General features: G+C 53.9%; 1 protein-coding gene across 3 annotated transcripts in view; it reads right to left on the bottom strand.

The window, feature by feature from the left end:
* Nucleotides 1-12,608, bottom strand: part of LOC120932667 (NAD-dependent protein deacetylase sirtuin-3-like) — a 41,561-nt gene that overhangs the window by 15,113 nt on the left and 13,840 nt on the right. For all 3 annotated transcript variants that reach the window (XM_040345209.1, XM_040345210.1, XM_040345208.1), the window contains exon 3: nucleotides 2,138-2,323. In XM_040345209.1, coding sequence (XP_040201143.1) covers nucleotides 2,138-2,323 — 186 coding nt within the window. The remainder of the gene's footprint in view (nucleotides 1-2,137; nucleotides 2,324-12,608) is intronic.

Here is a 12,608-nt window from a genome sequence, read left to right as displayed (position 1 = left end):
AATCCCCCTCCTTAGTTCTTAGTAGTGGTCTCTGGTGGTAGAGGCTCCACTGCGTTTAAAGCTCACTAATAGACAAACACTTTTTAGCAATTGTTCCTAAAATATAGGGTTGTACTAGCCAAGAAACCCAGTTTTAGAATATATGCAATAGGTCTCCTCCAAGTTTATTCTAAAAATGCAAGTTTCCTGGTTATCATAATTCTATACGGTTTTAATTCTGAAAAACTTTACTACCGACTCCCTCTTCTTCTGTGGCAGTAGAATTACCACCACTATCCACCCTCCTTTCTCAACATCCCCTTTTAACTGTCATTGGAGAAGCAAAAAGAGCGATTGTTGGATGGTCACTTAAGTGAGAGCTCCGAATCTGCCGACAACACATCCAAGATGGGACTGTTAAATATCCAAACAAGCTAGAATTTTACAAGAAAAACATGCATAAAAAGACATTAAAATGCACATATAATCTTATGGACTTTTGTAAATTAATGATCTGTTGATTAGTGGCGCCGCCCCCCCAAAGCCATGCGCCCGACCTCTAATCTCCATGCAGGGCGCGGAATGCATGGATTTCAATGTTTTTTTTTTTTTGTTTTTTTTTTAAAGCAGGCTCCAATTGGCTTAAAAAAGGGTGGGCTCAAAAAAGGGTGGGCTCAGAGCACTGTGCCCCAAGCCCACCCACATGTGTGACATTAGCAAATTAATGTAATGGAAGCTGGTCCTGAGACCAGATTGGCTGGGACCCACTTCTTGTTCAGCTGTGGAGGAGAAGCAATGGCCTGGCTCTTCCCTCGGCAAGCTGAAGCGAGGAGCAGTTGGGCAGCAATAATCGATTCGAGGAGCCCTACCCTGGATCCAGGACCACATCATCGGAAGGCAAGGCCACAAATCGCCACTTTCCCATCTGGGGGGGGGGGGTTCGCCGTTTATTTTTAGGTCTTATGCACACTGGATGTTTTTACAGCTGCAGTTTTTGTCTTCTGGCATTTTTTTCCCCTACAGCCAGTAAACTCCCCAGCATGTTGTCATCCTAATGTGTTCATGCACACAAAAGCGGTTATCAGTATTTTTGGGCTGGGGCGTTTTCTGTCTGGAAAAAACCCTCAGAACTAGTGGGTTTTGAGGAGTTTTTGAGCTGTAAAACACATGGCTAACTGGCGTTTGAGCTTTTTGATCCCATAACTTTAGCAGAGAGGTTTTTTATTTTTTTTTATTTTTTTTAAACTTGCCAACGCAGCAATGCTACTGGCGTTTTTACAACATCAAGTGTACATGAGGCCTAAAAACTCCATATCTTCTTTAAAAAAAGGACAAAGAGCCCAGTGGACACAGCAAAGTCAAAAACACGAGGAGGAAACAAAAAAGTAATGAGAAAACCAAGTATGCAAAATAAATCCAAAGAAAAATAAATAAAAAATAAATGTGAAAAACCTAAATCTAAAGCCTTTTCAAAAGTATCTAGTGCAGTAAAGACAGGGCCTTGCTCATCTAAAAGTATGAAGCATTATATGAAAATTTGGTTCTCAGTTCCCACACAATTTGGTAAATTCTTCTTGGATTATCCAAGGTTACAATGTAAAATAACTTCAGAAAATGCACCATTTGTTGCCAATGGAGGAAAGCTTTACTTTTTGTTCAAATCTGCTACAAAGTGCAATGGAACAGTAAAAGCCCAATCACACAGGGGCAACACGACTTCTAGCACGACTTTGGGAGGCAACTTGGACACGACTTGAGTATGAATCAGGCAAGTTGCCTCCAGGACAGTAGGCTTTCCAGTGGCCAATCAAACAACAATCAGCTCTGCGGGAGGGAGGGGTTTGCCTGAGAAATGCATGTTATCTTCCTGTATTGTTGCTTCAATTAAGACAGTGATCCGACTTCTGAGGTGACTTCCATTGAAATCAATGGGTACAAGTTGCCTAGAAGTCGGATTGAAGTAGTACATGAACCTTTTCTGAAGTCGTAGTGTACATTAAGACAGCTCCCATTCACTTCCATTAATTTTCTCGACCGCGTGACTTGAAGTCGGATCCCAGGTCGCCCCAGTGTCAACCAACTCTAAATGTCCACCACTCCTAGCTTCATTTCATGTCAAAAGCATTTTACAGCACAGAAAATCTGCCACATAACCCACCTAAAATCCAGAATGCCACTTGGTGTACTTATTCCAGCTCCAGCCATAATGATTATTTTCTTACAGACATTCTTCAAAATTAGATCAGCTACATCTAGCAAAGTGCTGCATTTTAGAGGAGGAGATTGCACACCTTTTGTTTCAGGGTTTTTCCTTTCTAGTGTTGACTTGCCTGGCCGAGTTGTTCTAAGGAAAATAAAACACATTAGAGCAGAGAAGCACTTGTTCTCAGATTAAAAATGTATTTATTGCTTAAAACTCATTGGCTGAAGCTTCAGCTAATATTGCATAGTCATTTAGCACCAACCAAGACACAAGGTCAGTATAAGCAGAGACTCTCAGATATGTTCTAGTTTAAGGCCCCATTCACACCCTAGCGTTTTCATGCTTTGAAGAAAAACATGCCTCTTTAAAGCAATGTTATTCACTGAGGCTATTCAGATTTGTGGTACGTTGCAATCTGCAAATTTTTTTTACATTTTTCTGTGCATTTTCATGTGTTGCGCTTCCCAAGTAAAAAAAGCAGAAAGTGATAAATTAATCTGGCCTGAAGTTGGTTTTAACCCAAATTAAGGGTTTGTAAAGGATTTTTTTTTTTAATCTTAAATAGCTTCCTTTACCGTAATGCAGTGCTGTTTTTATGCCCTCATTGTTCGTTTTGCTCTCAAGTTGCTGTAATTCTTCTCTGATCTCCACACTTCCTGGTTGTCTGTTTCCTGATAACCACAGTCCTGGGAGCTTTCTCTCTGTGGTCACTAATCAAGGAGGTGTGATTACTGTGTGTGTCTAAAACCCCTCAGCACCAATCAGTTTCGTTTTCCAAACCATCACTGCCCTGTACATCACAGAAGCAGGAAACATGCAAAAACCAAACTAGAAACTGCAGGTACATTATATGATGGATTTTTATCTATTTTTAATCATTTTTAAAAAGGAATCAGTTAACTATTATGTCTCTATACCATGTAAACAGTAATTTCAGCAAAACATTTTTTCCTGTTAAAGCACCTGGAACTAGTGTCTCCCCAATCCTACAACTGACCCCCTCTCAAAGTGGAGTAAAGCACAGAACGCACCACAAAGTACACTATATAATAGTGTTGGGCATCCCAGTCCAAAACCAAGGTTATTAACTTGCCTCCACTACTCTGGGTACTTTCCACAAGATTCTAGTGTGGTGTGAGGGAACTGATGCACATTTACCACACAAATTAATAATAAATCTATTTATGAAAAAATAAAAAAAAGTGTGGTGAAGATAGGGATTATATATATATATATATATATATATATATATATATATATATATATATATATATATATATATAATAAAACGCACACATTTGTGAAAAGACTGATTCTCAATCAATCCCAAAACCTTTCAATAGGCTGAAGGTCAGGACTAGTTCTTCCACACCATGGAACTGGCTTTGTGTACAGGGACATAGTTATGCTGGAACAGAAGACAGCCTTCCTAGATTGTAGCTACAAATATGAGAGCCCAACATTTTATTTTAAATATATGTGTACTGTATGTTGCAGCATTAACTTTACCCTTCACTAAAGAAACCATTTGGGCAAGGTTCTACATACTTCTGGCCTTAGTGTTTCTGCATGCACCTTCGGAGCCAAGCACCCTTCATGTTCCTGAGGAGACACAAAGGCCAAGCTCCCGCCTTTGGGTTTCATGGATTTTACCAAATATATCAGAGCACAATAAAGATTAAGCGGGCGTGGCCGAGCTGGAAGATGGCTGCCTGATCACAGAGCTCCTGCCACCTCAGAGCCCTTATCAGTTCTAGCGGCACCTTCAGGGCCGGACTGGCCTACCGGGAGACCGGGAAAATTCCCGGTAGGCCGCCTGCTGCCAATCAAAAATGTGTCAGCTCAGCTGCCTGTGGGCCACGGCGGCGGCCGCCATTGCGGCCGCGGCCGCACTTTCAATTATACGCCTGCCCTCTCCAGTGTTACTCACTGTCATGTTAATGCCTCACACATTAATGATGTATGTTAAAAGCAGCGGCGGGCCGGCCGCCGGCGGGTTGCGGCCGCCATGCTCGCCGCTGCACTTTCCTTCCCGCGCTGACTGGAGCGATCATGTCACGTGTCGACGAGGGAGGGGAGGAGCCGAGCAGGAAGACCCGAACGTCAGATCTTGCTCCATCTTCCCGTGCGGCGCCAGCACCGCCCATGTCACATGTGAAGGCAGAGGAGAAGAAGTGAACGCCCGGCCACCCTGGAGCACAAGGTAAAGAACACATAGATTTCACATCCTGTATACTGACTGTCTCGAATCTCTCTCTCACCATATAACGGTGCACCCCCCGGGCCCCCCCTCCTCTCTCTGTCACCTACCTTTGCTGCCCCTGGAAATTGTAAACTGTCTGTATAATAATCTCAGAGAGAGGAGGGGGGGGGAGGGAGTGCACCGTGCAATGGTGGTGTGAGAGAGAGATTATACAGTTTACAATTTGCAGAAAAGGTAGGTGCAGAGAGAGGGGGGGGGGGTTGCATGGTGCACCCCCCTTTCTCTGTCACCTACCTTTTCTGCAAATTGTAAACTGTATAATCTCTCTCTCCCACCACCATTGCAGCCCCCTCTCTCCCTCCCACCATTGCAGCCCCCTCTCTCCCTCCCACCATTGCAGGCCCCCTCTTTCCCCCCACCATTGCAGCCCCCCCCTCTCTCTCCCACCACCATTGCAGCCCCCCTCTCTCCCCCGACCATTGCAGCCCCCCTCTCTCCCCCGACCATTGCAGCCCCCCTCTCTCCCCCGACCATTGCAGCCCCCTCTCTCCCCTGACCATTACAGCCCCCTTATCTCCCCCGACCATTGCAGCCCCCTTATCTCCCCCGACCATTGCAGCCCCCGACCATTGCAGCCCCCCCTCTCTCTCTCCCACCACCATTGCAGCCCCCCTCTCTCCCCCTACCTTTTCTGCAAATTGTAAACTGTATAATCTCTCTCTCCCACCACCATTGCAGCCCCCTCTCTCCCTCCCACCATTGCAGGCCCCCTCTTTCCCCCCACCATTGCAGCCCCCCTCTCTCCCCCGACCATTGCAGCCCCCCCTCTCTCTCTCCCACCACCATTGCAGCCCCCCTCTCTCCCCTGACCATTGCAGCCCCCCTCTCTCCCCCGACCATTGCAGCCCCCTCTCTCCCCTGACCATTACAGCCCCCTTATCTCCCCCGACCATTGCAGCCCCCTTATCTCCCCCGACCATTGCAGCCCCCTTCTCTCCCCCGACCATTGCAGCCCCCTCTCTCCCTCCCACCATTGCAGGCCCCCTCTTTCCCCCCGACCATTGCAGCCCCCCTCTCTCCCCCGACCATTGCAGCCCCCCTCTCTCCCCCGACCATTGCAGCCCCCTCTCTCCCCTGACCATTACAGCCCCCTTATCTCCCCCGACCATTGCAGCCCCCTTATCTCCCCCGACCATTGCAGCCCCCTTCTCTCCCCCGACCATTGCAGCCCCCTTATCTCCCCCGACCATTGCAGCCCCCTTCTCTCCCCCGACCATTGCAGCCCCCTTCTCTCCCCCGACCATTGCAGCCCCCCCTTTCTCTCTCCCATCACCATTGCAGCCCCCCTCTCTCCCCCCACCATTGCAGCCCCCTCTCTCCCCTCACCATTGCAGCCCCCCTCTCTCCCACCACCATTGCAGCCCCCCTCTCTCCCACCACCATTGCAGCCCCCCTCTCTCTCTCTCCCCTCACCATTGCAGCCCCCTCTCTCCCCTCACCATTGCAGCCCCCTCTCTCCCCTCACCATTGCAGCCCCCTCTCTCCCCCGACCATTGCAGCAGCCCCCTCCCTCTCCCCCGACCATTGCAGGCCCATTGCACCATTACAGCCCCCCTCTCTCCCTCCCACCATTGCAGCCCCCCTCTCTCCCCCGACCATTGCAGCAGCCCCCTCCCTCTCCCCCGACCATTGCAGGCCCCCTCTCACCATTACAGCCCCCCTCTCTCCCTCTCACCATTACAGCCCCCCTCTCTCTGTCCCACCATTGCAGCACCCTCTCACTCTCCCACCATTGCAGCCCCCTCTCACTCTCCCACCATTGCAGCCCCCCTCTCCCCCACCATTTCAGCCCCCCTCTCTCTCTCTCCCCCCACCATTGCAGTCCCCCTCTCTCTCTCTCCCCCCACCATTGCAGCCCCCTCTCTCCCCCACCATTGCAGCTCACCTCTCTCCCCCACCATTGCAGCCCCTCTCTCCCCCCCCACCATTGCAGCCCCCCTCTCTCCCCCCACCATTGCAGCTCCCCCTCTCTCTCCCCCCACCATTGCAGCCCCCCTCCCCCCCACCATTGCAGCCCCCTCTCTCCCCCACCATTGCAGCCCCCCCTCTCTCCCCCACCATTGCAGCCCCTCTCTCTCCCCCCCCCACCATTGTAGCCCCCCCTCTCTCCCCCCACCATTGCAGCCCCCCCTCTCTCTCCCCCCACCATTGCAGCCCCCCTCTCTCTCCCCCCACCATTGCAGTCCCCCTCTCTCCCTCCCACCATTTCAGCCCCCTTCTCTCCCTCCCACCATTTCAGCCCCCTCTCTCCCTCCCACCATTGCAGCACCCTCTCACTCTCCCACCATTGCAGCCCCCTCTCACTCTCCCACCATTGCAGCCCCCCTCTCCCCCACCATTTCAGCCCCCCTCTCTCTCTCTCCCCCCACCATTGCAGTCCCCCTCTCTCTCTCCCCCCACCATTGCAGCCCCCTCTCTCCCCCACCATTGCAGCTCACCTCTCTCTCCCCCACCATTGCAGCCCCTCTCTCCCCCCCCACCATTGCAGCCCCCCTCTCTCCCCCCACCATTGCAGCTCCCCCTCTCTCTCCCCCCACCATTGCAGCCCCCCTCCCCCCCACCATTGCAGCCCCCTCTCTCCCCCACCATTGCAGCCCCCCCTCTCTCCCCCACCATTGCAGCCCCTCTCTCTCTCCCCCCCACCATTGTAGCCCCCCCTCTCTCCCCCCACCATTGCAGCCCCCCCTCTCTCTCCCCCCACCATTGCAGCCCCCCTCTCTCTCCCCCCACCATTGCAGTCCCCCTCTCTCCCTCCCACCATTTCAGCCCCCTTCTCTCCCTCCCACCATTTCAGCCCCCTCTCTCCCTCCCACCATTGCAGCACCCTCTCACTCTCCCACCATTGCAGCCCCCTCTCACTCTCCCACCATTGCAGCCCCCCTCTCCCCCACCATTTCAGCCCCCCTCTCTCTCTCTCCCCCCACCATTGCAGTCCCCCTCTCTCTCTCCCCCCACCATTGCAGCCCCCTCTCTCCCCCACCATTGCAGCTCACCTCTCTCTCCCCCACCATTGCAGCCCCTCTCTCCCCCCCCACCATTGCAGCCCCCCTCTCTCCCCCCACCATTGCAGCTCCCCCTCTCTCTCCCCCCACCATTGCAGCCCCCCTCCCCCCCACCATTGCAGCCCCCTCTCTCCCCCACCATTGCAGCCCCCCCTCTCTCCCCCACCATTGCAGCCCCTCTCTCTCTCCCCCCCACCATTGTAGCCCCCCTCTCTCCCCCCACCATTGCAGCCCCCCCTCTCTCTCCCCCCACCATTGCAGCCCCCCCCTCTCTCCCCCCACCATTGCAGTCCCCCTCTCTCCCTCCCACCATTTCAGCCCCCTTCTCTCCCTCCCACCATTTCAGCCCCCTCTCTCCCTCCCACCATTTCAACCCCCCCTCTCTCTCCCACCATTGCAGCCCCCCTCTCTCCCACCATTGCAGCCCCCCTCTCTCTCCCTCCCACCATTGCAGCCCCCCCTCTCTCCCTCCCACCATTGCAGCCCCCCTCTCTCTCCCTCCCACCATTTCAGCCCCCTCTCTCCCTCCCACCATTTCAGCCCTCCCTCTCTCTCCCACCATTTCAGCCCCCCCTCTCTCCCACCATTGCAGCCCCCCTCTCTCCCACCATTGCAGCCCCCCTCTCTCTCCCTCCCACCATTGCAGCCCCCCCTCTCTCCCTCCCACCATTGCAGCCCCCCTCTCTCTCCCTCCCACCATTGCAGCCCCCCCTCTCTCCCTCCCACCATTGCAGCCCCCCCCCTCTCTCCCTCCCACCATTGCAGCCCCCCTCCTCTCTCTCTCTCACTATTGCAGCCCATTTCTCTCACCATTGCAGCCCTCTCTCTCCCCCTCTCTTACTATTTCAGCTCCCCTCTCTCCCACCATTGCAGCCCCCCTCTCTCTCCCTCCCACCATTGCAGCCCCCCCCTCTCTCTCTCACTATTGCAGCCCATTTCTCTCACCATTGCAGCCCTCTCTCTCCCCCTCTCTTACTATTTCAGCTCCCCTCTCTCCCACCATTGCAGCCCCCCTCTCTCCCTCTCACCATTGCAGCCCCCCTCTCTCTCTCTCCCCAACATTGCAGCCCCCTCTCTCTCCCACCATTGCAGGCCCCCTCTCATCATTGCAGCCCCCCCTCTCTCCCTCCCACCATTGCAGCCCCCCTCTCTCCCTCCCACCATTGCAGCCCCCCTCTCTCCCTCCCACCATTTCAGCCCCCTTCTCTCCCTCCCACCATTTCAGCCCCCTCTCTCCCTCCCACCATTTCAGCCCCCCCTCTCTCTCCCACCATTTCAGCCCCCCCTCTCTCCCACCATTGCAGCCCCCCTCTCTCTCCCTCCCACCATTGCAGCCCCCCCTCTCTCCCTCCCACCATTGCAGCCCCCCCCTCTCTCCCTCCCACCATTGCAGCCCCCCTCTCTCTCCCTCCCACCATTGCAGCCCCCCCCCCTCTCTCCCTCCCACCATTGCAGCCCCCCCCTCTCTCCCTCCCACCATTGCAGCCCCCCCTCTCTCTCTCACTATTGCAGCCCATTTCTCTCACCATTGCAGCCCTCTCTCTCCCCCTCTCTTACTATTTCAGCTCCCCTCTCTCCCACCATTGCAGCCCCCCTCTCTCTCCCTCCCACCATTGCAGCCCCCCCTCTCTCTCTCACTATTGCAGCCCATTTCTCTCACCATTGCAGCCCTCTCTCTCCCCCTCTCTTACTATTTCAGCTCCCCTCTCTCCCACCATTGCAGCCCCCCTCTCTCTCCCTCCCACCATTGCAGCCCCCCCTCTCTCTCTCTCACTATTGCAGCCCATTTCTCTCACCATTGCAGCCCCCCCTCTCTCCCTCCCACCATTGCAGCCCCCCTCTCTCTCCCTCCCACCATTGCAGCCCCCCTCTCTCCCTCCCACCATTGCAGCCCCCCCCTCTCTCCCTCCCACCATTGCAGCCCCCCCTCTCTCTCTCACTATTGCAGCCCATTTCTCTCACCATTGCAGCCCTCTCTCTCCCCCTCTCTTACTATTTCAGCTCCCCTCTCTCCCACCATTGTAGCCCCCCTCTCTCCCTCTCACCATTGCAGCCCCCCTCTCTCTCTCCCCCCAACATTGCAGCCCCCTCTCTCTCCCACCATTGCAGCCCCCCTCTCTCTCTCTCGCCCACCAATGCAGCCCCCCTCTCTCCCACCATTAAAGCCCCCTCTCTCTCACACACTATAGCAGCACTTCTATCTCTCTCACCATTGCAGCCCCTCTCTCTCTCTATTGCAGCCCCCTCTTTCTCTACTGCAGCTCCTGTCTCTCACCCACCATTGCAGCCTCTTTCTCTCTCTCTATTGCAGTTCCTCTCTCCCTCCAACCATTGCAGCCCCTCTCTCTTTCTATTGCTGCTCCTCTCACTATTGCAGCCCCTCTCTCTCTCACTATTGCAGCCCCTCTCTCTCTCACTATTGCAGCCCCTCTCTCTCTATTGCAGCTCCTCTCTCTCTCTCACTATTGCAGCCCCTATATCTCTCTCTATTGCAGCCCCTCTCTCTCTCTCACTATTGCAGCCCCTATATCTCTCTCTCTATTGCAGCCCCTCTCGTTCTCTCTATTGCAGCCCCTCTCGTTCTCTCTATTGCAGCCCCTCTCGTTCTCTCTATTGCAGCCCCTCTCGTTCTCTCTATTGCAGCCCCTCTCGTTCTCTCTATTGCAGCCCCTCTCGTTCTCTCTATTGCAGCCCCTCTCGTTCTCTCTATTGCAGCCCCTCTCGTTCTCTCTATTGCAGCCCCTCTCTCTCTCTCTCATACTATTGCAGCCCCTTTCTCTCTCACCATTGCAACCCCTTTCTCTCTCTCTCTCTCTCTCTCGCCATTGTAGCCACTCTCTCATGGAGTTAACTTATGTATTATAATAAAATAATAATATACTGTAAATAATAATAAAATGTGAATGTATTTATTATAATAATAAATACAAAAAATTTTCAGGTAAAAAAATGTGCATTTATATATATTTTTTTGCCTGTTCTCTCTGCATTGGTCTCTTGTATCATGTCTGCAGTCTCTGACCATCTCTTGTATCATGTCTGCAGTCTCTGACCATCTCCTGTATCATGTCTGCAGTCTCTGACCATCTCTTGTACCATGTCTGCAGTCTCTGACCATCTCCTGTATCATGTCTGCAGTCTCTGACCATCTCTTGTATCATGTCTGCAGTCTCTGACCATCTCTTGTATCATGTCTGCAGTCTGACCATCTCCTGTATCATGTCTGCAGTCTCTGACCATCTCCTGTATCATGTGAAGTCTGCAGTCTCTGAGGGAGTTTGGAGAGGAGTCAAGAGTGGGAGTGTCGCTGGGATGGGGGTCACGGGAGAAGTCAGAGGTGAGTGGACTGTGGAAAGGAGACTATAGGAAAACCAGAGCCACCAAGCTGGAGCCGCCTGACTGATCCCTGCAAGGTGCACCTAAAAGGAGGTCAGTGACAGCGCCGCAAGGCCAGCCTAAGGGGGGGGGGTCATTGATGTAAGGGGGAGTTAATACAATAATGTAAAGGGACACTGATATAAAGGTTTCCCCCTTATATCAGTAACCCCCCCCCCCCCCCTTACCTTAGGCTGCTTTCACATTGAGGCGTTGGGGGCGTCGGCGGTAAAGCGATGCAATTTTTAGCGGTGCTTTACTAACTTTTTTGCAGTGCTTTTCGGGGGGCAGTGGGGCACTTTTAACCCCCGCTAGTGTCCGAAATTTTTTAAAACTATGGGGCTGGTATGACATTTTTCCAGGGCTGGTTTTTATTCCCAGTCCGGCCCTGGGCACCTTCCACCCGCTTTTCCCCACCAGAGACATGGGCACAGCATCGAGGCAGTCCTCCGCCTCCCGCTCCCGTTCCCCCCCCGGGAACACACTGATGCGCTTGAGCACAATATCCCGGAGATGTTCCGGACCGGCCGCGGGAACATGGCGGCTTCCCGCCAGGGAACGCGAGGAAGCCGTTCACAGACCTCATCTCAGGGGCCAGAGATCGTCCTCTCAGCGACTCCACACGCTCCCCCCCCGGGAGCTTTTGGGGGACGGGACTCCGCACCGACCCCGGTACCGGCGTCACAGCCGATCACCATCACGGATCTGAGGGCGGTGGCGACGGACATCAAAGAGGCGCTCGCGGCGGCCATTGCCGACCTGCGCCTGGAATTTAAAGCGCTGGACGGGAGAGTGCAGGCAGTGGAGACCATCCTGGAGGATCACGACCTAGTCCACCAGCGCTCAACGAGGAAAATTGATGACCACACATTGCAGCTGCGAGAGGTCAACCGCCATTTGGAGGACCTGGAGAACAGGGGAAGACGCCATAATCTGCGCGTGCGGGGCCTCCCGGAGGCTGTGGAGAGTGACCGGATCCGGCCCAAAGTGACAAGCATCTTTAACTCAATCCTCCAGAGACCACTAGACACGCAGATCACCATGGAGAGGATCCATAGGGCACTGCGCCCTAGAGGCAGAGATACGGACCCCCCCAGAGACATTATATGCTGCCTCACTGATTACAGCTTGAAGGAGGAGATCCTGAGGCGGGCCAGGGGACAGCGCCTTCAGCACGGAGGAGCCCCGATCCAATTGTTCCAGGACCTCTCGGGGATCACCTTGAAACACCGCAGGGACCTCAAGCCCCTGCTAGAGGTCCTGCGATCGGAGAACATACCATACAAGTGGAAGTTCCCTTTTTGCCTCTCGGCCTCTCACCAGGGCCGCACCGTACAGCTGAAGGTTCCTGAGGACCTCCCGCACTTTTTTGAAGCCCTGGGTATACAGCCCGTCGCGGTCCCTGAATGGTATGCCATATACCGCCGTTCAGTGGGCCGCTGGAATGGACCTCAGGCAGACAGCATGGAAACGCAACCGACGGGATACCGTAGGAGAAGATCTCACTCCGGCTCACGCAACTCAACTGCAGCTCCGGGGCCCAGGGGGGACCGAGGTCCACTATCCTCGCCGGGGTCACGAAGAGCCCGAAGAGACCGCTGACTGCCCAGATACCTGCATACAGAAACTGTTACCCACTGTGTTGTTGGCGTGTTAGTTGCCACGTTGGGTGTTTACTAACTTTAAAACTTTACTTGTGGAGACTGTGCCTGAACTCCCTGTGTCTCATAGAGGCTGCTAGAATACGCGGTTTCCCGCTCTGACTGTTGCCACGCCCAGCGATTCA

Source organism: Rana temporaria, chromosome 3 (genome assembly GCF_905171775.1).
Source record: "Rana temporaria chromosome 3, aRanTem1.1, whole genome shotgun sequence".
NCBI classification, from domain to species: domain Eukaryota; kingdom Metazoa; phylum Chordata; class Amphibia; order Anura; family Ranidae; genus Rana; species Rana temporaria.
Note: the sequence above shows the minus strand (reverse complement) of the source record. Positions and strands in the feature narration are given on the sequence as shown.